The sequence below is a fragment of the Carettochelys insculpta genome, chromosome 32, assembly GCF_033958435.1.
Source record: "Carettochelys insculpta isolate YL-2023 chromosome 32, ASM3395843v1, whole genome shotgun sequence".
In the NCBI taxonomy this organism is placed as follows: domain Eukaryota; kingdom Metazoa; phylum Chordata; order Testudines; family Carettochelyidae; genus Carettochelys; species Carettochelys insculpta.
The window spans coordinates 8240381-8266638 of NC_134168.1; the positions used below are offsets into that span (position 1 = coordinate 8240381).

Consider the following 26258-nt stretch of genomic DNA (forward strand, 5'->3'; position numbering starts at 1 on the left):
TCACATGGAACCATCAGGAGATACAGGAGCTCAGGAAGAATTACAGAAGCTAATGACCACAGAAGCTAATGGTGGGTCTGAGTCACCTCCCAGAAATGCCACTATCATGATCATAGAATCATAGAATACTCGGTCTGGAAGGGACCTCGAGAAATCATCAAATCCAACCCCTGCCCTCATGGCAGGACCAAGTACTGTCTAAACCATCCCTGATAGACATCTATCTAACCTGTTCTTAAATATCTCCAGCAATGGAGATTCCACAACCTCCCTAGGCAATTTATTCCACTGTTTGACCGCCCTGACAGTTAGGAACTTTTTCCTAATGTCCAACCTAAACCTCCCTTGCTGCAGTTTAAGCCCATTGCCTCTTGTTCTTCCTCAGAGGCCAAGAAAAACAGGTTTTCTCCCTCTTCCTTATGACACCCTTTTAGATACCTGAAAACCGCTGTCACGTCCCCCCTCAATCTTCTTTTTTCCAAGCTAAACAAGCCTAATTCTTTCAGCCTTTCTTCATAGGTCACATTTTCGAGACCTTTAATCATTCTAGTCGCTCTTCTCTGGACCCTCTCTAATTTCCCCACATCTTTCTTGAAATGCAGTGCCCAGAACTGGACACAATACTCCAGCTGAGGCCTAACCAGCGCAGAGCAGAACGGAAGAATGACTTCTCGTGTCTTGTTCACAACACATCTGTTAATGCAGCCCAGAATCATGTTTGCTTTTTTTGCAAGAGCATCACACTGTTAACCCATATTTAGCTTGTGGTCCACTATAACCCCTAGATCCCTTTCTGCTGTAGTCATTCCTAGACAGTCTCTCCCCATTCTGTATGTGTGACACTGATTGTTCCTTCCCAAGTGGAGCACTTTGTATTTGCCCTTATCATGATGAGCTGCATGTTTTTGTGGGAACAGACCAAATCTCTTTCCCCCCAAAAAACTCCTGGACTCCTCGGTATGTGCTGCTTGGCAGGATAATGAACCGGGGTCTGAGGTGGTGAATGAGGAAGAGGTGGACAACAGTCAGGTGCAGTCCAGTGTACAAGGGGATCCTGCAAGCTAGGGGATGTTTCTCAACTTGCAGCCCGTTCCCTTAACCCAGGAGGAGGTTTCAGAGGTAAACCGGGCTGCTAGAGAGGGCACTTCTGGTGCATACGCTATTCTTCTACCGATAGCAGCATGTTGCAATCATGGGGCGGAAGGTCTATGCCCATTTAGAACAGCTTGTCAGTATTTCTGGGGCCGGAGCAGTGATCCTGTTTGGACACATCTCTGAAGGTCTGAGACAGGCACTTCTGGATTCTCCTTACCAGACTTTTGGAGAGACCTGACTTGTTCCTGCTTCCACGGTTAGACACCTTACCACACCCAGCCACTGGTAAGTGCTCTGGAATCATGGCCCCACAGAGCATTCTAGTGCATTTTCCAGCATTGTACGTGGCCAGGAGGAACAATCTTTCCTTATTCCTTTTTCTTACTCGGAGGAGGCTGATGTCTCCTTTGGCAACCCACCATGCCTGGGAAGTGTTGTGAGTCACTAATGCCCCACTATATCCCCCCTACCATCCAAGCCCCCCAAAAGTGAGTGGTTTACACATCTCATGGAACTAGAAGGGACCTTGGGAGGTCGAGTCCAGTCCACTGCCCTATTGGAAGGACCAACCTCCGTCCCTTTTTTAATCTATTTACCACGGATCCCTCCATGGCCTCCTCAAGGACTGAGCCCATGACCCTGGGTTTTAGCAAGCTAATGCTCAGAACCCTAAACTATGCCTCACCCCAATGGGGCAATACCTGTAAAAAATTAATTTATGTTCACTCCTGCCTCAAACAGCCATGGAAATGCAGGTGTGATTTTGGTGTTTAGTATAAGCAGGTGGCAATATACACACGCATAGGCAAACTGATCAGTATTTCTCAATGTAAAACTATAAAAAGTGCCTTTGGTGAAAGCATGATGCAAATATGTACCCCATGGAAAAGCCGTTGTTAAGTATCAGTTGAACCTTCTTGCAGTTCCAGGAGTGATGAACACAGCTACTATTTTACAGAGGGAACGTAGAATATGTACAGCACTTTTCTGACTGAGAAATCACCAGGTGGAATTCTACGACAATGGTCCCTCTGAACCTCTAAATTGATGATATGCATGCTGGTGTTCATATCCAACCTCCTAGCGTTGACCTCTGCCGCTGGCAAAATGACATGGAGGTCAAGAGTCATCTTGCAGAGGACTTGTGGGACCTGATTAGGTTAGGCATCAAGCAATCGATGAGATTCTTACACAGGAAGCTGCTCGTAAGTGATGTGGAATATTAATGAACATTAGGCCAGAGGCAGCACTGGGGAAATGCACTTGAAGAGACAGCTAAAAAACCCCAAAGGAACCCCTCCCAGAAGCTGAAATGCTGCATGGGACAGACATAGCAGGGAAGGAGAGAACTTAATAGATTCTCTGCAGAGCTCTTTGGAATCTGTCTAGTATTGACATTTTGATTGCACAAAAGGAAATGAACATTTTATGTAATATTTCTCATTGGGTGCATCTACACTAGGCACTGACTTTGAAGTTAATTTTGAAGTTAGGCCCTACATCGAAGTAGCCAGCACAGAGTCTACACACTTTTTCCCTTACTTCGAGGTTAACATTGGAGTAGGGAGCCTAACTTTGAAGTCCTTACACCATTCCCAGGAATAGAATAGTGCTCTACTTTGAAGTGTAACTTCGAAGTAGGGTGTGTGTAGATGCTCTACTTTGAAGTTGCTTACTTCAAAGTTATTTTTGTAGTGTAGACACAGCCATTTTCAGCCATTTTCTTTCTTTGACATTTCAAGGTTTGCAGATACAAAGCAAGGATTCCTCTTTGACTAGACATGCTCTTTCAATTACTAACCCAACTTATGATCAAAAGGGTCAGAGTTTTGGAAGTTTGTCAGACCATCATTTATTCCTTTAAAAATTTCTCTTCTAATTTTCCTGTGTGGTTTACAATGCGTCATATTTTTATCAACTAGCAAAATATCCACAAAAAAAAACTGAGGCTCTTCTGGCAAAGTTCAACAATATGGTTCTGACTCCCTTCTTCTCCATCCTTTGGACTCAGTCTATTTTGAACCCTCTAATTTCTCTGCCTCTGTGAAAAGCTGGTCTTCCCAACTGTTTTTCTCAAGGCTCCCTTCACCTCTTTGTTCCTCAGAGTGTATATTATGGGGTTCAAAGCCGGTGACACAATAATATTCATGAGGGCAATTATTTGATCACTCTCCGAGGTGGAGCTAGATTTCACCCCGAGGTAGGTGATAAGGGCCAATCCATAGAACAAAGTCACCACGGTGAGGTGGGAGGAGCAGGTGGAGAAGGCTTTACGCCTTCCCTCCGCTGATGGCATCTTGAAGATGGTGGAGATAATGCGGACGTAGGACAGGATTATCAACAAAAAAGGGCCCATGATGAACACAACTGACACAATGAAAACCATAATCTCATTTTTGGAGGTGTCGGCACATGCCATCTTCAGTACAGGTGGGATGTCGCAGAAGAAGTGGTGGATGTGGTTGGAGCCACAGAAGGGTAGGCTGAAGATCCAGGTGATCTGAGCTATTTCCACCCAGATGCCAATGAACCACGAAGCCGCCGCAAGCTGCACACACACCCGGCTGCTCATGATGGTTGTGTAGTGCAGGGGGTGACATATGGCCACGTAGCGGTCATAGGCCATGGCTGCGAGGAGGCAGCATTCCGTCAGGCCCGTGATGGTGATGACGTACATCTGGGCTGCACAGCCAGCAATGGGGATGGTCTTTTCCTCCACCAGGAGATGAACTAACAGCTGAGGGACCACACTGCTGGTGAAGCAGATTTCCAAGGCAGACAGGTTTAGCAGGAAGAAATACATGGGGGTGTGGAGGGAGGGGTTCAGCTTTATCAGGAGGATAACGAGAAAGTTTCCCATTAGGGTGACCAGGTAGATGAGCAGAAGCACCAGAAAGAGAAGGACTTGAAGCTTATTGAGGTACGAGAACCCCACCAGGATGAGGACATCAGAGATGGTCTGGTTCTCATCAGGGCCTCTTTTAGAATAGATCACCTGTGGGGGCGACGAAGAGAAATACACTGGAGCTGAAGCTGACCAATTCTAAGCATGTGGCTGTGAATAAAAAGAATCATACTGTTTTCTAATCTGTTAGGATTAGCGGGAGAGGTAGATACGCTGGAGGGTAGGGACATGGTCCAGACTGACTAAGACAAATTGGAAGACTGGGCTGCAAGAAATCTGATGAGGTTCAATAAGGACAAGTGCAGAGTCCTGCACTCGGGCTGGAAGAATCCCAAGCATTGTTACAGGCTGGGGTCCGACTGGCTCAGCAGAAGTTCTGCAGAAAAGGACCTGGGAGTTGTAGTGGACGAGAAGCTGGACATGAGTCAACAGTGTGCCGTTGTAGCCAAGAAAACTAATGGCATATTAGGTTGCATCAAGAGGAGCATTGCCAGTAGATCCAGAGAAGTGATTGCTCCTCTTTATTCGGCTTTGGTGAGGCCACATCTGGAGTACTGTGTCCAGTTCTGGGCCCCCAATTATACGGAGGTTGTGGGTACACTGGAGAGGGTCCAGCAGAGGGTGACCAAAATAATTAGGGGGCTGGAACATATGACTTATGAAGAAAGTTTGAGGGAATTGGGACTGTTTAGTCAGCAGAAGAGAAGACTGAGGGGGGACTTGATAACAGCTTTCAACTTACTGAAGGGAGGCTGCAAAGAGGCTGGAGAGAGGCTGTTCACAGTGGTCACGGATGGCAGAACACGGAACAATGGTCTCAAGTTGTGGTTGGGAAGGTCCAGGTTGAACATTAGGAAAAACTTTTTCACCAGGAGGGTGGTGAAGCGTTGGAATGGTCTACCCAGGGGAGTAGTGGAGTCTCCATCCCTGGAGGTGTTTAAGTCTCACTTCTACAAAGCCCTGGCGGGGCTGATCTGATGGGTTTGGTCCCGATTTGAGCAGGGGGCTGAACTCGATGGCTTTTTTAGGTCTCTTCCAGCTCTATTGTTCTATGATTCTATGACTCACTCAGAAATCTGCTGCAATATTGTATATAAATATGTAACTGCGGTCAGTCATCATCCAGTGTAAACTGGCATAGTTGTTTGGATGCCAATCAAACTATGGAAAGGTAGATCAGATGGAGCTATGACCACGTTGACCCCAGTGCAACTATAACTGAGTTACAACACATGGGCTGTGTCTACACTACAGCAATCCTTCCTAAGTTTTTCCAGAAGACCTCTGCTGAAAAACCTTTCAGAAAAGCATGTCCGCACACAAGAAAGCAGATGGAAAAAAATTGATCTGCTCTTTCGATGGAGAGCAGCCCGACAGGCCCTGCTCTTTTGAAAGAATAGGACAGGGATAAAAAAATCTGGCACCAATGGGCAGTGATCTGTTGGAAAAAGGGCCTGAGGGGAATCGACCCACATTTTTTTCCCAAAAGACTCTTTTGGAAAAAGGCGCTCTTCCTCATCTGGGAGTGGAAGAGGGCTGCCCGACAAAGTGCCGTGTTCTTCCAATTTAATATCGAAAGAACTCATTTTGTGCCTAGATGCTCCATGTTTTTTTTGAAAAGGAAACTCACTAGTGTAGACTTAACCATGGAGATCTGTTGACTCCAATGGAGTTGCACGAGTTTATCCCAGCAATTGAGCTAAACAAGTTTCCAGTAACAGGATTTCTAGTCTTCCTCATTACACGTTTTCTTTCCTATCCACATGAAACTTCAACACAGTTTCTTTCTTTCTTTCTTTCTTTCTTTCTTTCTTCCCCTTTGGGAATGTTCCTCTACAGCCACGTTCACCAGCCATGGCTTCTCAAATGAGCTTAAGTTCTCATCTCTCTCACATCTTAATGGCCAGACCAGTTAGACTAATGCACCTCTGCTCCCTTAAGTTGGAACTCACCTAAGTGAGGACTGTTGGTAAGAGCAAATGGCTGCTTTGGAGCCCAAGACATCTGAAGCCCTTTGAAGAATGAGAAGCCAGGTGAATGCTAAAATCAGGAGTGGATTTTGGCCCGTTGTGCATCATAAAATGTTATTTTCCCCTCAATATTAGAGAACAATTTTAAACCTTCCGGCCTCACTCATAGCAGCATCCTAAATGCGCTGGCTTCTCTCAATTGAGAGAAAAAGGCATCAGGCCAGTTCCTTAGCTGGAGTAAATTTTAACACCTCTGTGGGCACAAAAGGAGAAAAGCTGATTTGCACCACTCTTTGCTCTGTGCTGGGGCAAGCAACCTTTCCGATGCAGAGTGCCGAAATCTGACCTTTTGACATGTGCGTATGGTCCAACAGCCGGTGTTACCTTTTAGAGCCGCTAACAGTCCTACTTACAACAACTTCGTTAATCCACCGATGAAGCTGCAGAGCGCTGCCATTCAGGTGGTGGTTGGCAGCCTGAGCTGGTCTTATGTTAATCCACAGGTGGCACGGCTCTGAGCAATGAGGAGAATAAGCTCAAGTGTTGCTCCTGGCACCTGTGCTGGCGTTTCACAGAATCCTAGAATCCTCGGGCTGGGTGATACTGTCGGAGGTGATCAAGTCCAGCCCCCTGCCTTAAGCAGGATGAACCCCAACTCAATCGCCCCAGCCAGGGCTTTGTCAAGCCAGGACATAAAAAACTTCTTGAGATGGAGATTCCACCACCTCTCTGGGTAACCTGTTCTGGAGCTTCACCAGCCTCCTGGGGGAATAGTTTTTCCTAATATCCAACCTGCACCTCCTGCTCTGTAATTTGAGACCATTGCTCCTTGTTCTGCCATCCATCACTGATGAGAAGAGCTGACCCCCGTTCCATGACATGGCTATACATGTGTTTACAGAAAGGAAGATTCCACAGTGGCAGAGATGTTTTCCTTCAAAGTTATTTGTTAGCAAGGGACTTCCTAAGAATGGGCACAGAGTTGAAATGAAAAATGAGCAATAATAAATATGTATTGTGTATTCCCAAAGCAACCTCAGCATGTGGATCTCAAAGCAATGCATTAAACATTATGGAGCAAGAAACTGGGAACGTTGTTGGACAGGACTGGGTTTACATAGCACGTCAATACTCCTGAAGGAAGAGTCGTGAGGTCTCCTGACACCTGAAAGTCTGGCACAACCGCAGAAGAATTCTCCTGAAAATTCAACACACTCCCACGCTCAGACTTAAAGGGGATAAGAGAGAAAATTAAATCAAACAACGACAGCATGCTCTCATAGTGCATTAGGCCAAATGCACCGCATACAAGAAATTAAAACCAAACGGGATATTATTCTCCAAGCAAAGAAACCTGGAGGAGATGAGCAACTTCTTCAACTTCTCTCAAGAGCCACATTTGTGACTTTATATTGATGTTTCTGAGGACGTTCCACAGTACAACCAGTCCAGTAAATTCAGAGTAGGCTGGCAAATGGAATTTCTGTATAAAGGCAAATTCCCACATACCCTTTGAACCTCTCTTCTCCAGCACCCTCAGGACCTGACCGATGCCTGACGAGAGAATTTGCCCGATGATGGGAGGTCAATAACATCTAGCACAATACAAACACTTCCACTGCTTACTGAGCTCTTAGAAGACATTTTGGGGTAAATTACAGCTAAATAACAGCACAGAACACCGAGAGCCAGGACTGGTGGCTTGGAACAAACTTTCTGGGACCACAGGAAACTTGATTGTCTGGCTAACTAAAATCATGCCAGATGATGGAGTTTGCTGGGCAAGAAAGTTCCAGATTAGGCAGGTTCAACCTGTACAAATATCAGTTTTCATTGTGAATTAATACGCAAAGTTGAAATAGTAAAACAAACGAAAAAGTCACTTCAGAAGATGCCATATGCAATCGAATGGAAATTTAAAACTGCTGTTGACTGAACCATTTTTTCAAGCAATTTTTTTCAGAAATGATTTTAACTTATTTCTCAGAGGGGTAGCCATTTTAGTCTGCAGCTTCTCAAAAACAGACAAACAAATAAATAAAGCATTCCCGTAGAATCTTAAACACTAACAAATGTATTTATTAGGTAATAAACTTTGGTGGATGAGACCAACTTCTTCAGATTTCTTTATTTGTTTGACAAATGTTCTGGTTCAAAACACTGGAATCAATTGGGGTGGTCAAACACTGGAATAAATTGCCAAGGGAGGTTTTGGAATCTCCATCTGTGGAGATATTTAAAAATAGGTTAGATAAGTGTCTATCAGGAATGGTCTAGACAGTACTTGGTCCTGCCATGAGGGCAGGGGGCTGGACATGATGACCTTGCAAGGTCCCTTCCAGTCCTAGCATTCTATGATTCTATGAAAATAAATGGATTAATTTATAAACTAAGGGGAATAAGGTTTTTATAGATTCTTTGTGCCTGCACTTGAGCGATACTTTCCAAGCTCTTGGGGGAATCTGGACACTCCATTTATACAAAGGAGAACACAAAAGTAATGAAAGAAGCATACATTATTTGGAGAGAAGGTTAAGGTAAATTTAGCTAAAAGAGACCAACACTCGACTCTTGGGTACCATGTGCCATGGGCAGTCAGATCCTTGGAGTGGATTCTCTTATTAGAGCAAGACACGAGAAGTCATTCTTCCATTCTACTCTGTGCTGATTAGCATCAGTTGGAGTTTGTTTCCATTTCTGGGCCCCAGATTTCAAGAAAGATGTGGAGAAATTGGAGAAGGGCAACAAACATGATGAAAGTTCTAGAGAACATGAGCTACGAGGGAAGACTGAAAGAACTGGGCTTGCTTAGTTCAGAGAAGGGAAGACTGAGAGGGGACATGATAGCAGTTTTCAAGAACCTAAAGGTATTTTACAAAGAAGAGGGAGAAAAATTGCTCTCCTGGGCCACTGAGGATAGGACATGAACGAATGGGCTTAAATGGCAGCAAGGAAAGTTCAAGTTGGACATTAAGAAAAACTTCCCACATGTCAGGGTGGTTAAATACTGAAATAAATTGCCTAGGGCGACTTTGGAATTTTCCGTTGCTCGAGATATCTAAGAGCAGGTTAGATAGAAACCTAGTAGGGATGGTCTGGATGGTGCTGCGTGGGCAGAGGACTGGAGTCGATGACCTCTTGAGGTCCCTATGATTCTATGATTCTAGAAGAGATCAGACTGAGGCAACCAAACTGGCTGTGTTCCAAATACAAGACCTCCCCTGCCCCCGAGAAAACAGCATCATCCCTCAGACTGAATGGATGATGCTGAGGTGGGGACCAGATGGAAATAATGAGGGGAGAAGACAGAAGCAAGAAATAACACCACCACCACAAACATACACAGAACCATGGCATGGAGATGAGCGGGTGTGCTGTTCACCGGTCACTCTGCTGGGCACGATGGAATGCTGGGAGCAGAACGTCACCTACTGCAAATTAGCGTCACACCCCTGAAGTCAAGCTCTGGATGGGACCCATGACAGTAAAATCATTTGAATTCAGAATGACAGATTCAAAGACCAAGAGGTCAATTAATGGACTGTCGGGTTGCTTGACCTACATTAGATAGATACATAGATAGATAGATAGATAGATAGATAGATAACGGTGTATGGGGATAGATACATAGATACGGTATATGGGGATAGATAGATAGATGTGAACACGCACACAATCCATTGGCTCAGACATACACGAAGGTTCTCCACATAAGTACAGAAAATTCACATGAAGAAACTAGTGACATGATTTTGCTCCAGTTGCAGACTAGGGCACAAAGTTGATGGGCATGAGTGGAAGGACAGCAGGGGGCCTGAGTCACTCATTTGTAGCCTACCTTGTTTAAGAAGAATAGGTCCATCACTCCTAGCTGCAGGGTCTGTATGTATGGAAGGAAACAGAGGTGTTTTTATTTCATTCTGTGGCTTCTGGGACCAAGTCCCAGGAGGAATCTCTCATCACACCGCTTGGTGGAAGAACAACACTGCCTGAAAGGGCAACAAAACAGAATTTACTGCATCAATCATTTCATAGGGATGCTCTATCATCATCATCATCATCACGTTTTCCAGATGAAAATCACCACGGGACGTACTAACGCCAGTAAATTTTGAGACTTGTTTAATTTAGAAGGAGAAATAATCTGTCCAATGGCAACACAACACAGAGGCAGGAACAACGCTCAGACCTCCTGACTCTAGTACCTGATGTTCAGACCCCTGGCGCCACTCTTGTCTCAGGGGAACCCAGGAGCTCTGAGTCCCACTCCCACGTGCTCTAACCATTACACCTGCCAGAGATGAGAACAGAACCAAGGAGCCCTCACTCCCAGACCACAGGGCCTATTTCCCCCATGGAGGCCCAACGCTGTCGGTGGGGCGGTTCCCTTTGGCTCCAGCCAGTTCGCATCAGGACCAGGATCAGGGCTGGGGTAGCAGTGTCACATACACCCATCTGCTGAGAGTGGGTCATTCCCTTGAGCAGGGGATAACCCACACCTCATACCCTGAACGTGTTATCGATTAACTTTCTTCAGTTATCACTCTGACATTTGGTAGGATCTTGTGCCAAGGTCAGGCCCGGTATGATCAGAATCCATGCTCGGTTGGGAACCCCCGGGCAAGCTTGCAACAGTCCCACTTAGGAGATTGTGGGGGCTACAGTTTTATTAACCCAGTTTGAAAATTCACAATCACACTACCTTTTTTTCCCTTATATGTAATGGAGATACACATCTCCTAGAGCTGGAAGGGACCTCAGGAGGTCATCTAGTCCAGTTCCCTGTCCTCTTGACAGGACCAAGCACCATCCCTGACATCTATTTGCCCCAATCCCTAAATGGCCTTCTCAAGGATTAAACTTGCAACTCTTGGTTTAGCAGGCCAGTGCTCAAACCAGTGAGCTATCCCTCCCCACGCTAACCAAGTGCGACCGGTAGCAACAATTCAGAACAATTCAACACAGCCATAAGCTTCCACCACTGCTAGCCAACCACCCCAAAGCATCAGTTATTAAATGCCCTCTCTTCCCATTCACCATCAGCAGGAGTGTGGTGAAGCTCTGGAATGGGGTTACGTGGGGAGGCGGTGGAATCCCCATCCCTAGAGGTTTTTAAATCCCGGCTTGACCAAGCCCTGGTTGGGATGATTTAGTTGGGGATGGTCCTGCTTTGGGCGGAGGGCTGAACTCGATGACCTCCTGAGGTCTTTTCCAACCCTAGGATTCTATGATCACCAGTGGTCACTCCACTGGGATCTCCCAAGGCACATAGGCCAGCGTACAAGTTTAGCATGTGTTACTTCATGTGTCTGAGCGTTATTCATCATTGGTGCCCACTGCTTTGCTTGACTTGTAGTTCATCACCATAGTAATAACGTGAAGGCCTTTCCTGATCCGTTATTCATCCCTGTGCCTTAAACTGAGCAGGTCGCTCACTGCATCACGTGGCGTGCCTGTACTCAGACCTCAGACAGAGCCCGGTGGCGTTTTGTGATGGAAGGTTCCATTAGTTACTTGTGGTCGCTCGTTGGGTGACTGCGCCCACGCAGGCCGTTAGGACTTGTACTGACTCTCACTCCAGGTTGAACCTCTCTTGTCCCACACCCTTGGGACCTGGCTGGTACCGGATGAGATAATTTGCCTGACCACGGGAGGTCAATATTGTCTAGCACTTTATCAACACTTCCCTGCTTACGGGCCTCTTGGGAGGTATTTAGGGGTAAATTGCAGCGAAGAAACAGCACAGAATGCTGAGAGCCAGGACAGGGGTGGAGATTCCACAGCCTCCTTGGCAACTTATTCCAGCGTTTAACAGGTGGGAAGTTTTTCCTAATTTCCAACTAAACCTCCCTTGCTGCAGTTTAAGCCCATTGCCCCTTGTTCTATCCTCGGAGGCCAAGGAGAGCAATTTTTCTCTCTCCTCCTTGTAATCCTCCTTTAGGTACTTGAAAACCACTATCATGTCCCCTCTCAGTTTTCTCTTTCCTAACTAAACCAGCCCAGTTCATTCACTCTCCCCTCACAGCTCATGTTCTCTGGACCTCTCATCATTCTTCTTGCTCTTCTCTGCACCTTCTCCAGTTTCTCCTCATGTTTTGTGAAATGTGGTGCCCAAAACTGGACACAATACTCCAGTTGAGGCCCAGTCAACACAGAGTCAAGCAGAAGAATAGTGACAGAGAGGAAGCCGTGCTAGTCTATACACTATCAAAACAGAAAGCAGTCAAGTAGCCCGCTGCCAGCTTTGTCCACATATCTTCTCTGCAAATACCATCACTAGACCTAACCAGGTTACTCACAGAATCATGGGCACTTTCTCATGCTCCTCTACTAACATCATGTATGCCATCATGTGTCAACAAAGCCCAGGTGCTTTGTATATTGGACAGACTTCTAACTCCCTTAGACAAAGGGTTAATGGGCACAAAACAGACATCAAAACACTCCAGATCCACAAACCACTTAGTCAACATTTTAATGGAATGGGCCGTTCTGTCAATGAACTAAAGGGATGTGTGTTACTGAAAAAGAATTTTTGCACCGTTCTGGAAAGGGAAACAGCCGAGCTGGCTTTTATATTCAGATTCGGCACATTAACACATGGTTTAAACCGGGATGGGAACTTTCTGAGTCACTATAGGGGCTCATCTGCATACTTGGCTTAATCTAATTCTTGACCTCCCCCCCACCCGTCCACTCTCTGATTTGCTCACCTTGATTATCTTTTTCTGATTTGTCCTCCTTGCTTACTGTTTTTGGTTCCCTGTGCCTTAAATATTGAGTCTGTTCTGGTCTGGCTCTGGTCTGAAGAAGTGGGTCTGTCCCGCAAAAGCTCACCTAATAAACTATTTTGCTAGTCTTTAAAGTGCTACTTGACTGCTTTTTGTTTTGAAGCAGAAGAATGACGCTTATGTCTTGCTCACCACACTCCTGTTAACACAGCCCAGAATTACTTTTGTTTTTTTTTGCAACAGCGTCACACTGTTGACTCATATGTAGCTTGTGGTCCATTCTGACCCCTAGATTCCTACCAGTGGTGCTCCTTGATAGACACTTGCTTCCCACTGGGTTCACGTGCAACTGATTGTTCCTTCCTAAGTGCAACATTTAGACCCTCAACCTCATCCCTGTTCCCCTCTCACACACTGAAGCTCTTATTTTTGGCCTCACCTCAGAGCCTGGCAGGGAAGGGGAATTATTCTGGCTGATTGGAAACACTGAACCTCGGTCTTCCCTGCCTTCCCTTACCCCTCCCCTGAGGCTGGAGTACCGCAGGGAATGAGGTATCTCAGTCGGGGGCCACATCCGTGAGGGTTGGATTTGTTTACAGGAGGCTGCTGCTCACGTTAGTTGCCCCCCTCCCCCACTGCTTATTTTTTCTGTCGATCAGCGGCCCCTCACCCAGAAAAGCTTCCCCGTCCCGGCCGTAAATAAAGGCAACGTTGAAACCTTTCGCTTCCTTAATATTTTCCTGTATTTAAAATGAGCTTTGGTAAACCAACATGATCAAGTGAAAGCACTATGTCGTGTTGCTTGCTTTGCTTTTGATGAACGATATTTCCCTTCCTGCTCGTTATATCTGCCCCATGTTATCTTGCTAGTAGCCAGATAAGCAGAATTGATATTTAGTGCCCGTAGAGATAAGTGAAGTTAGTTTGTCATTATGAATGGGTGGCTGGTGGTCCTTCGAAAGGTTTGTGTTGAGCACGGTGGGCCTCAGCCAAAAAGTTAGAGACCCACCTTGCTGGAGGGGTATTTAGGGAAGGAGGCCTATAGCCATGCAAACGCTGAGGGAGGAAGAGAGAATTCTGACTTGGTAGCCGCGTCTACACGTGCACGCGACTTCGAAGTAGCGGCACTAACTTCGAAATAGCGCCCGTCGCGGCTACACGTGTTGGGCGCTATTTGGATGTCAACATCGACGTTAGGCGGCGGGACGTCGAAGCCGCTAACCCCATGAGGGGATGGGAATAGCGCCATCTTCGACGTTCAACACCAAAATAGGGACTGTGTAGTCATTGCGGGTCCCGCAACTTCAAAATTGCGGGGTCCTCCATGGCAGCGATCAGCTGGGGGGTTGAGAGACACTCTCTCCAGCCCCTCAGCTCAATGGTGGCCGCGTGGAGCGGCCCCTTAAAGGTCCCCACCCCCTCCCTTTCTGTGCAGGAAGCTGAGAGAGTGTGCAGGCAGCAGCAGTAACACGCGGCTCGCCTGCACGCTCATCTTCAGCCACCCAAACCCCCAAAGGACCTTATGGCCGCCCGGCAGCCCCCCCAGCCCCCTCAGGGAGCCCCCCCGAAGGGGAGCCAGGGTTTCCAGGGCAGGAGCCAGGCCGGGAAGCGGCAGCGGGGCGCCTCCTGGACGGAGGCCGAGCTTCGGGACCTGCTGGGGCTCTGGAGCGAGGAGGAGGTGCTCCAGGTAATGGGGAGCAAGAGGGGGAACGCGGATGCATTCGCTTTGCTGGCCGAGGGCCTGGCTGCCCGGGGTCACCCTGCCCACACTCCGGACCATGTCCGGAGTAAAGTGAAGGAGCTGCAGCAGGGTTACGCCTGGGCCCAGGATGTGGCTGGCCGATCTGGGGCCGCCCCCGTCACTTGCCCCTTTTACAGGGAGCTCAGGGACATCCTGGGCCGCCGGCACACCTCCTCCCCTCCGGCCACGCTTGACACCTTGGCTGAGGAGCCCCAGCAGGCCCCGGAGGCGGAGCCCGCCCCGGAGGTAAGCCCTGCACCCTGGGGGCCCCCCCGGAGCCCACCCCTGGGGCACCGGAGCAGGAGGAGGAGGAGGAGGGGGACTCCTCCTCCACCGACACCGGGCTCCAGATCCTCCTGCCATCAAGGAGCAGCAGCCCGTCGTCTGCCCCCCGGGTGTCCCCCGACCACGGGAGTGGACCTACAGGTTTGTTCCCCCCCCGGTGTACACGCCCGGGGTTGAGGGGCGGGGGTAATAGATATGTGGCCAGGGCCCTCCACATGCCCAGATGACCATGGCCCCAAGGACAGCAGTGGCATGTCCCTCACAGGAGTGCATCAGCCCCTGCCCGCCCCCCCCCCCAGCACGACAGTGCCATGGCCCATCCCTGGGGCAGGGGGGAGCAGAACCTCGAGGGTCCCCCAGGAGGAGGGGGTGGGACACCCAGCAGCAGCAGCATGTGATGGAGTGGGGGGAGTGCAAATGTGAGACTCAGGCTAGATATGAGCAACAAGCTGAATAGCTCCCAGTGGCTAAGGATGATCCTGGGGCTACAACTGGCAGGTTGCACCTCTGCCCTGAACAAAGAGGAGGGAGGAGCCGAGCTGGCTTTGAATCAGGGGAGGGGGGGGCACAGGTAGAGGCTAGGGGAAGGGAGAGCTGGAAGGCAGCCAGCCTGAGGAGGGGGAAAGCTACACCCCAGAGGGGCACCCCTCGGGGTCTTCTCCCCAGGACGGGTTGGAAGGACTGTCTCTGACTGCTGTACTGTCACTTCTGGGAGAAACTGGGCATCTGTTGCCTAAGAAACCTCTCCTGTCAGACCTGCTGAGTGAAGTGAGAGTCACTCCTGCCAGCGGATGGGGTGCAGTGAAGGGGGATCCTTGAACCCCATCACAGCAGCATCTCCCGGGGACGGGGATGGGGAACCTGCAGCACAGGGGTGGGGGGACAAGGGCCACGGCTCGGGGCCCACACTAACGCCTGTCTCCACTCTTCTTCCCCCCCTCCTGTGTTCCACAGCTGCACCATCGGAAGGACTGGAGAGCGCCGGTGAGGTGTCAGTGGTTCCGGAATCCCCTCCGGGGCCATCGCTCCAGGCCAGCCCCTCGGCGGAGGACCGACCGGCCCCATGGTGGGCAAGACAGTGGACCCCCCACCAGCTGGCTCTCCACCGCCAGCAGGTGGAGGTCGCGGAGCAGCGGTTGCGGGTCGTGCAATGCCGGCTCCACCTGCAGGAGCGGGCGCTGGCCTGGCGCCAAGAGGCATGGGGGGCCTACATGGAGACCTTCAACCGCATAGCGGAGTACCTGGCCCCCCATGCTGCGCCGGCCGCCGCTGTGCCCGCCCTGCCTGCTCCACCCACTGCACCACCTGCTGCTCTGCTCGTCGCCGTCCCATCCGCCTTCGCCCCGCCACCCGCCACCGAGGACCGGACCGCCAAGGGACACCTGGGGCCAGCTGACACTCGCCAGCCGTATCTTCCGGTCTGCCCGGCCCCCAGCCAGCCCCGGCCAGGGCTGCAGCCGAGGCGGGGATCCCGGCCGCCCACCCCCAGTGCTGGACTATAGGGGCGTGGGGCCCAGGACGTGGCCCCCCCACTTTGTATATATTCCCCCCACTGTTTTGTTTTCCGGGCTTGTATATAGTTTGTATTTATTTGTGACCCATGTTTGCACAGTCTGATCCTTCCCCCCCCCGATGTAAATAGTTCTCCCCTTCCTTGTTATCCCTGTTTTTTGTTAATATATACATACATATTTAATATTCAGTTACTTGGAAGTTCCTGTATATATTTAGTGTTAGTTAGAACAGAGTTCCAAGTAAACCAGTTTGATTTTACAAACAAGTGTCTGCTTTTATTTGTCCAGGAAAAGTGGGGGGTTGCTGTTGGGTGCTCTGTGGTGTGGGCGTAGTGGCAGGGAGTGTTGTGGAGGATGTGGGGGGCCTGGCAGCGTTCACCCCGCAGCCTCATCATCGAAGTGGGCCCGCAGGGCCTCCTGGACCCGGGTCCCTTCGGGGTCCACCTGGCGACTGGGGGCAGCAGGTGGCTGCACATCGGCCCTGCCGGCCTCCACAGCCCAGCCCTGAAAGAAGGCCTCCCCCTTGCTCTCCACCAGATTGTGTAGGGCGCTGCAGGCACCCACAATCTGGGGGATGTTGGTGGGGCCCGCATCCAGGCGGGTGAGGAGACATCTCCAGAGCCCTTTGAGGCGGCCAAATGAGCGCTCCACCACCTGGCGCGCATGGTTCAGGCGCATGTTGAAGCGCTCCTGGCTGGCAGAGAGATGGCCCGTGTACGGGTGCATGAGCCAGGGCTGGAGGGGGTATGCCGCATCTGCGATGTCGCAGAGGGGCGTAGTGGTGTCCCCCACAGGGATCTCCCGCTGGGGGATGTAGGTCCCCACCTCCAGCCGGCGGCACAGGCCCAAGTTCCGGAATACCTGGGTGTCGTGGGTGCTGCCAGGCCAGCCCACATAAATGTCCTGGAAACGTCCTCGGCTGTCCACCAAGGCCTGGAGGACCACTGAGTGGTAGCCCTTCTGGTTGATGTACCATCCTCCACTGTGCTCCGGGGCACGGATGGGGATGTGAGTCCCATCCAGAGCACCGAAGCAATTGGGGAAGCCCAGGGTGGCAAAGGCCGTGATGGCGGCATCCGGGTCCCCAGGCCTCACGAGCCTGTGGAGGACCAGGGCGTTGATGGCGCACACAACCTGCAGGGGAAGCACATGGGAGAGCACCAATGAGGGGTGAGGAGGGTGTGCGTGGCCCTCCCCTGCCAGGGCCTCACTTCCCTCCCCTCCCCTCCCCTTCCCTTCCCTCCCGTCCCCTGCCCGGGCTGCCTCCCCCCCGCCAGGTCCTCTTACCTCCATGAGGACAGCCCCGACGGTGGCCTTGCCGATGCCAAACTGCTGGCCCACTGATCGTTAGCTGTCTGGAGTGGCCAGCTTCCAGACAGCGATGCCGACCCATTTCTCGACGCTGAGGGCACGCCGCATGGCGGTGTCCTGGTGCCTCAGTGCGGGGGTGAGCCACTGGCAGAGCTCCAGGAATGTCTGCCGGCTCATCCGAAAGTCCCTGAGCCAGCGGTCGTCATCCCACTCTCTGAGCACCAGCCGCTCCCACCAGTCGGTGCTGGTGGGGTAGCTCCACAGCCGGCGGCATGTGCGGCGGGGGGGTGGGGGTGCTGCAGGGTTGGGGGTTGAGTCCTCCTCCCCCGCGGGCAGCTCCTCCTCTGTGGCAAGGAGGTGCTCAGCTGCCTCCCGCATGGCATTGAGCAGGGCGAGCACTGCTCCTGCAGGGGCGGCTGTGTGGACCTCTGGCTGCTGCTGCTGCTGCTTCTGGGGGTCCATCATGATAGCGTCGCTCGAGGTGTGCGTGCCTGTGGCTCTGCAGACCGCGTGCTGTGCAGGCTGCGTGTGTCTGGGAGGGGCCCTTTAAGGGAGCAGCTAGCTGTTGCCCCAGAAGCGCTAGTCCACCCTGTGACCCTGTCTGCAGCTGTTCCTGGCACCCTTATTTCGATGTGTGCTACTTTGGTGTGTAGACGTTCCCTCGCAGCGCCTATTTCTATGTGGTGCTGCCCAACGTCGATGTTGAATGTCAACGTTGCCAGCCCTGGAGGACGTGTAGACATTATTCATCGAAATAGCCTATTCCGATGTCGCTACATCGAAATAAGCTACATCGATGTAGGCTTCACGTGTAGATGTAGCTGGTGTGTGTTATAACAGGCGGTGATGAGATTTTCCCTCTGAGGGCAGAAGAGATGTTGTTATGTGCCCTGAGCCTGTGTGGATGCCCCACCACCAGTAGAAGGACACGCTGCCAGCTGCGGGCGCTCTGCCAGCCAGCGGGGTGGGCACATGGATCTCTCCTGGATGGCCCCTCAAGAGCTCAGTGCACAGAGAGCACCGGCTGCGTAGAAGCAAACAGAGCGGTTTTGCTTATTGGACGAACGCGAAGATATTTTTCTCATATAGTTATGCAAATATGTACGACCTTCATAGGCGTTTGGTGGAATATTTTTATTGAGAGAGATTACCCTCTTGTAGCTCTCTGCCCTGCACTTAGCACTATGTCAGTCTGGATCACAATAACATCTCTTATGGACTTGTGATCAAAGAATCTATCCTGTACACCACAATGTTACAATCCTATCTCCTACCATAGCTCTCAGCTCCCATGCAAAAGCTCACACAACTCAAGAATCACCTCTCAGAGTTGAGCAGACTAATCTGGGTACACATTGAAAAAGCTTATTTAGCTCTGGTGAGGCCACATCTGAAATATTGTTACCAATTCTGGGCGCCCCATTACAAAAAGGATGGGGGCATATCCATTGGAGAGGGTCCAGTAGAGGGCAATGAAAATGATTAAGGGGCTGGGGCACATGACCTATGAGGAGAGGATGAGAGATTTGATCTTATTTAGTTTGTAGAAGAGAAGAGTGAGGGGCAATTTGATATCAGCCTTTAATTTCCTGAAGGGGGGCTCTAAAGAGGAAGGGGAGAGACTGTTCTCAGTAGTGACACATAGTAGAACAAGGAGCAACTATCTCAAGTTGTAAGGATGAAGGTCTAGGTTGGATGTTGGGAAAAAACTATTTCCCCAGGAGGGAGGTGAAGCACTGGAATGCGTTACCTAGAGAGGTGGTGGAATCTCCATCCCTAGAGGTTTTCAAGTCCTGGCTTGACAAAGTCCTGGCTGGGATGATTTAGTTGGGATTGATCCTGCTTTGAGCAGGGGGCTGGACTCGGTGACTTCCTGAGGTCCCTTCCACCCCTAGGATTCTATGATTTGATGACCTATCAGTTTCCCGTTTATTCAACAGTGCATAGGAACATAATTTAAAATTAGGCTTGAGGGAGCCTGTGGGAACTGCCATCGAAAGACAGACAAAAATAAGCCAACACGACCTGACTCAAAATATACAACAAGGCATTGGGCTGTCAAAGCTGAAAATGGAGAAGCCTTAATTGACCTTTCTTGTAGAGCTGGTTGGAATTTTGCAAGTATTAAAATGTGGGCAAAATTTGTGAAATTGACACAAACCCAGCTGAACATTTTATGAAGTTTCCAATTTTGAGCTATCTTTCTTGTGTTTGATGATATAAAATGAGGACATCACCAGGACTAATAATCCTCAATGAAGTTTAAATCAGGCCAACAGCATCTATCAAATGTTCATGACAGTTTAGGTATGTCAAGCTAGGTTATTTTTGGTCATAAAATTCTCATCTCCAATTTTCTCATGAGGTTTATAACAGGACAAAGCTTTTGAAATGGCAAAATTTTCATTTACAAAAGTGCAACACTGTGGGTAATTCAGAAAAGTGTTTCCTCACTGTGTTGTCTTCCACTAACTCTACTTTTCATTCTCTAGTTTCACCAGTTGTGTGCAAAGAAGCCTTTCTCTACTATTTTTCTTAAGGCTTCCTTCACCTCTTTGTTCCTCAGAGTGTATATAATGGGGTTGGACAATGGAGTAAGTATTGTGTTCATGAGGGAAATCAGCAGATCCCTCTCCTTGGTGGAGCTTGATTTGGGCACCACGTAGGCCAAAAGCGATGTCCCATAGAAGAAAGTCACCACCATGAGGTGGGAGGAGCAAGTGGAGAAGGCTTTACTCCTTCCCTCTGCTGATGGCACCTTGAGGATGGTGGAGATAATGCAGATGTAGGACAGGATTATCAACACAAAAGGGACTACGATGAACAACACAGATGCGATCAAGATCATGAGCTCGTTTTTGGAGGTGTCGGCACATGCCAGATTCAGCACTGGTGGGATGTCACAGAGGAAGTGGTGGATGTGGTTGGAGCCGCAGAAGGGCAGGCTGAAGATCCAGGTGGTCTGAGCGACTTCCAGTGAGATTCCGATGAACCATGAAGCCCCCGCAAGCAGAGCACACACCCGGCCGCTCATGGTGATTGTGTAGCGTAAGGGGCTGCGTATGGCCATGTAGCGGTCATAGGCCATGGCTGCAAGGAGACAGCATTCTGTGAGGCCCATGGTGGTGATGACAAACAGCTGGACTGCGCACCCCACCATGGAGATGGTCTTTTCTTCCACCAGGAGGTGAACCAGCAGCTGAGGGATCACACTGGTGGTGTAGCAGATTTCCAAGACAGACAGATTCAGCAGGAAGAAATACATGGGGGTGTGGAGTGAAGGGTTCAGCTTTATCAGCAGGATAATGAGGACGTTCCCAATCAGGATGAGTAGGTAGATGACCAGGAGCACCACAAACAGAAGGATTTGCAGCTTGTGAAGGAACGAAAACCCTACCAGGATGAACACATCAGAGATGGTCTGGTTCCCAACAGAGCTGCTCTGAGAATAGGTCATCTGTAGGGGTGACAAAGAAAGAGGCTGAGTCTAGGGCGTACAAAACAAGGTAATGTGAATGACAACAACATCAAACAGATGTTTCGGTGAGGAGGGGAGGGTTATGCTTCAGAATAAAACCAGCTGGAATTCTGTATATAAATATGTAACTGGGTCCAACTGTCAACAGACATAAAATCTGTCAGCTGTTCTCATGGTAACCAAGCCATTCCAATTTAGAGCATCTGCAGATATGACCCACTGGAATTGCAGCTGATTTACAATAGAAGGGGACCTGAACAATGGCGTTGATCCCAGTAATAGAGCTGCAAAAGGGGTTCTAGTTTTATCAAAAATATTTTCTTCCATCAATAATGGACTCTTCCTTCCTTCCTTTTTGGAATGTGAATCTTGAACCATGTTTTGATTTTAACAAATAAGGAGGAATTGGTAGAGAACTTGAAGGTGGAAGGCAGCTTGGGTGAAAGTGATCATGGAATCACAGAGTTCACAATTCTAAGGAAGGGTAGAACGGAAAACAGCAAAATAGAGACAATGGATTTCAGGAGGACAGATTTTGGTAAACTCAGAGAACTGGTAGGTAAGGTCCCACGGGAAGCAAAACTGAGGGGAAAAACAGCTGAGGAGAGTTGGCAGTTTTTCAAAGGGACATTATTAAGGGCCCAAAAGCAAACTATCCCACCGCGTAGGAAAGATAGAAAACATGGCAAAAGACTGCCTTGGCTTAACCAGGAGATCCTGCATGATCTCAAACTAAAAAAGGAATCGTATAAGAAATGGAAACCAGGAGAAATTACAAAGGACGAATATAGGCAAACAGCACGAGAATGCAGGAGCAAGATTAGAAGGGCTAAGGCACAAAATGAGCTCAGACTAGCCACAGGCATAAAGGGAAACAAGAAGGCTTTTTACAAATAGATTACAAACAAGAGGAAGACCAGGGACAGGGTAGGGCGTTGCTCAGTAAGGAAGGAGAAACAGTAACAGGGAACTTGGAAATGGCAGAGATGCTTAATGACTTCTTTGTTTCTGTCTTCATTGAGAAGTCTCATGAAGGAATGCACAACATAGCGAATGCTAGTGGGAAAGGGGTAGGGTTAGAAGTTGAAATAAAAAAAGAACAAGTTGAAAATCACTTAGGAAAGTTAGATGTCTGCAAGTCACCAGGGCCTGATGAAAAGAATAACAAGTGGGGTTCCGCAGGGGTCTGTGTTAGGACCGGTTCTGTTCAATGTCTTCATCAACGATTTAGATATTGGCATAGAAAGTACACTTATTAAGTTTGCAGATGACACCAAGCTGGGAGGGGTTGCAACTGCTTTGGAGGATAGGGTCAAAATTCAAAGTGATCTGGACAAATTGGAGAAATGGTCTGAGGTAAACAGGATGAGGTTTAATAAGGACAAATGCAAAGTGTTCCACTTGGGAAGGAACAATCAGTGTCACACATACAGAATGGGAAAGGACTGCCTAGGAATGAGTGCAGCAGAAAGGGATCTAGGGGTTCTAGTAGATCACAAGTTAAATATGAGTCAACAGTGTGATGCTGTTGCAAAAAAAGCAAACATGATTCTGGGATGCATTAACAGGTGTGTTGTGAACAAGACACGAGAAATCATTCTACCGCTCTACTCTGCACTGGTTAGGCCTCAGCTGGAGTATTGTGTCCAGTTCTGGGCACCTCAGTTCAAGAAAGATGTGGAGAAATTACAGAGGGTCCAGAAAAGAGCGACAAGAATGATCAAAGGTCTAGCGAATGTGACCTATGAAGAAAGGCTGAAAGAACTGGGCTTGTTTAGTTTGGATAAGAGAAGATTGAGGGGGGACATGATAGCGGTTTTCAGGTATCTAAAAGGGTGTCATAAGGAGGAGAGAGAAAACTTGTTCTTTTTGGCCTCTGAGGATAGAACAAGAGGCAATGGGCTTAAACTGCAGCAAGGGAGGTTTAGGCTGGACATTAGGAAAAAGTTCCTAACTGTCAGGATGGTTAAACAGTGGAATAAATTGCCAAGGGAGGTTGTGGAATCTCCATTGCTGGAGATATTTAAGTACAGATTAGATAGATGTCTATCAGGGATGGTTTAGATAGTACTTGGTTCTGCCATTGGGGCAGGGGACTGGACTCGTTGGCCTCTCGAGGTCCCTTCCAGTCCTAATGTTCTATGATTCTATGATTCTATGTTCATCAGATACAGTACTGAACTGTGGGAAGTTCTGATCTCTCGTATTTTAATGACAAAAATAGTTCAACGCAGATATTCTAATTGAAGTTTCAACTCACGTTATGTTAGGACTGGTGGAATTAGTAAACTGTATTTTCCGAGCCCAGCTTTTGAACCGCTTTGAAGAACGAGAAGCCAGAAGAATGCTGAAAACAAAAGGCGTCTTAGCTTTCGGCGTACTGTAAGATGTTATTCTTCCCTACATATAACAGTACAACTCGAATCCATCCTGCTGTGATCATAGCAGCACCCTAAATGCATTGATTTCTTTCAATATTTTTTTTAAAAAAAAGCAGACCCAGATTCCATTCTTTCATTGGTGTAAATCTTAACATCTCCTTTGGTGTAGCAAGATCAATACTGATTTTCATGAGTTGCCTTTGTTTGTCTTATAACATTGCTGTAAAGAATTTTGGAAGAAGGAAGGTCCTACCCTTTCAGAGACATTTTTCACAGATGTTTTACTTCGATGTTATTTTACAGAATCCTAAAATCCTAAGGGTGGAAGAGACCTCAGGAGGTTATCGAGTCCAGATGACAACGAGGAACTTCATAATAATGGGCAACACAGTGAAGTGAAAGAATTGAAAGAAACCTGAGCAATAACAAATGTATTTTCATACGCTTTGGTATGGGACTTTCCAAGCAGCATGTCAACTAAGAGTTGTGATAGGGTAAAGAGATGGCAGAGAACGTCAACGTTCCTAGATCTGCTGATACCTGAAACTCTGCCAAAACCAAAGGACAATTCTCCTGGGAAATTACACACAAGCTGCGTCTACACGTGCACGCTACTTCGAAGTAGCGGTACCAACTTCGAAATAGCGCCTGTCGCATCTACACGCGTCGGGCGCTATTTCAAAGTTAACTTCGACGTTAGGCGGAGAGACGTCGAAGTCGCTAACCTCATGAGGAGATAGGAATAGCGCCCTACTTTGACGTTCAATGTCGAAGTAGGGACCGTGTAGACGATCCGCGTCCCGCAACGTCGAAATTGCTGGGTCCTCCATGGCGGCCATCAGCTGGGGGGTTGAGAGATGCTCTCTCTCCAGCCCCTGCGGGGCTCTATGGTCACCGTGGGCAGCAGCCCTTAGCCCAGGGCTTCTGGCTGCTTCTGCGGCAGCTGGGGATCTATGCTGCAGGCACAGGGTCTGCAACCAGTTGTCAGCTCTGTGGATCTTGTGTTGTTTAGTGCAACTGTGTCTGGGAGGGGCCCTTTAAGGGAGCGGCTGGCTGTTGAGTCCGCCCTGTGACCCTGTCTGCAGCTGTGCCTGGCATCCCTATTTCGATGTGTGCTACTTTGACGTGTAGACGTTCCCTCGCTGCGCCTATTTCGATGTTGGGCTGAGCAACGTCGAAGTTGAACATCGACGTTGCCGGCCCTGGAGGACGTGTAGACGTTATTCATCGAAATAGACTATTTCGATGTTGGCTGCACGTGTAGACGTAGCCACAAACTCCTGACCATGCGGAAGTGCTCCTCATGTCCAGTTCGGGGAGCGCGCACACACACACACACACACACACACACACACAAAGGGAATCACAGAGATAGAACAATAAATCAAACAACTCTCATGGGGCAAACAGTCACTATGCAAAGTGTGCAGCCGAGGACAAATGTCAGCAGTAAGGAATGAAACCCTTTGAAGACAGAGAGCTGGAGCAGGTGCGGGAATTCTGTTGTCTAAGAGTTACTTTGGGGAAACTCAGGTTGGCTCTTCTGAGTTCTATATCAGCAGGACCCCTGCAGCGAAGGTAGAGCCGGCTGGGAAAATGAATCACCATCTCACGGGAGATTCCAACACTCTAATATTTATCCTCCCTGGCCTCAAGATGAAAAACTGAAATCGGGAAAGCCCTAATTTTGACTGAAATCGTTAATGTGAAACGAAATAGCAAATTGAAACCTCCCATCACCCTCATGGTCTTCTCATGGAAACCATCAATAGAGATACAGAAAAAGTTTAGAGCATGAGCTTTCGTGAGCACAGACTCACTTCATCAGATGCTGGTCTTGGAAATCAGATCCAGACTAACACGGCTACTCCTCCGATAATCAATACAGATGAAATTTTAGTGCAGAAGGAATTTTGATTTGTTTCTTTATTTTTTGGCTGACACTTGGACCAGCTCTGAATAATGCCATCATTTACTCACCCTTCGGAAGAAGATTTGTAGAGATTCTTGTTGGTGGCAGCTGAGTGAGTTTTGTAGGACTTCTCAAGGCCCGGAGACAGTCTGTTTATAAAGGAAGAACATGAAAGGAATTAAAAACCCCACATTATGTGGAGAGAGGGTGAAGGGACATTCATCTGAAAGAGACCAGCACTTAACTCTTGGGTACCATGTAAACCCTATTTGCCATAGGTGGATCCTAGGAGTGGATCCTCTCAATAAAACAGGTCAGACTGAGCCCAGCAAGCCGATGCTGTTCAGAGCCATACACGAGACCAACATCACAAACCAACATTTTCACTCAGATTTGCTGGATGATGATGAGGGTTGGGGAACAGAGGGGAGTGAAGATGAGAGAAGGGAGAAGCCAGAAACACCATCACCAATAAAACAACAACAAGAAACATAGCACAGTGAGGAGGATCATAGAATCATAGAACACGAGAACTGGAAGGGACCTCGAGAGGCTATTGAGGGCAGTCCCCTGGTTTAGACCATCCATGGTAGGCGTGTGTCCAACCTGCTCCTAAATATCTCCAGTGACGGCGATTCCACAACATCTCCAGGCAATTTATTCCAGTGTTTAACAGCCTGGACTGTTAGGAAGTTTTTGCTAATGTCCAACCTTAACCTCCCTTGCTGCAGTTTAAGCCCATTGCTCCTTGTCCTAGCCTCAGAGGCCAAGGTGAACATTTTTTCTCCCTCCCCTTTGTAACATTCTTCTGGGTACTTGTAAACCGCTGTCACTTCCACTCTCAATCTTCTCTTTCCTAAATCGCACAAACGTCTAGTGCTTATGAGTCACCCTGGTGGGCATTGTGGAATTCTGGGACCAAAATGTCACCTGGT

At 48.8% G+C, this 26258-nt stretch overlaps 2 protein-coding genes across 2 annotated transcripts; both read right to left on the reverse strand.

Annotated features, from left to right (window-relative positions):
- Positions 1 to 3121: 3121 nt before the first annotated feature.
- Positions 3122 to 10028, reverse strand: LOC142004904 (olfactory receptor 10A4-like). The gene is made up of 2 exons (XM_074982584.1): positions 9987 to 10028; positions 3122 to 4090 (listed from the first exon to the last, which is right to left on the reverse strand). Exons 1-2 carry the CDS (start codon positions 10026 to 10028, stop codon positions 3122 to 3124), a joined length of 1011 nt encoding a protein of 336 aa, XP_074838685.1.
- Positions 10029 to 20046: 10018 nt separating this feature from the next.
- LOC142004905 (olfactory receptor 10A4-like) lies at positions 20047 to 21009 on the reverse strand. Its single transcript, XM_074982585.1, has one exon. The coding sequence runs from the start codon at positions 21007 to 21009 to the stop codon at positions 20047 to 20049; it is 963 nt and encodes a 320-aa protein (XP_074838686.1).
- Between the last annotated feature and the right edge of the window lie 5249 nt (positions 21010 to 26258).

Coding starts and splice junctions, on each gene's coding strand:
- LOC142004904 (XM_074982584.1), bottom strand. CDS start 10,028: ATGATGATGATGATAGAGCATCCCTATGAAATGATTGATGCA. Junction 4,091..9,986: donor CCTATGAAATGATTGATGCA/GTAAATTCTGTT, acceptor TCGCCCCCACAG/GTGATCTATTCTAAAAGAGG.
- LOC142004905 (XM_074982585.1), bottom strand. CDS start 21,009: ATGACCTATTCTCAGAGCAGCTCTGTTGGGAACCAGACCATCTCTGAT.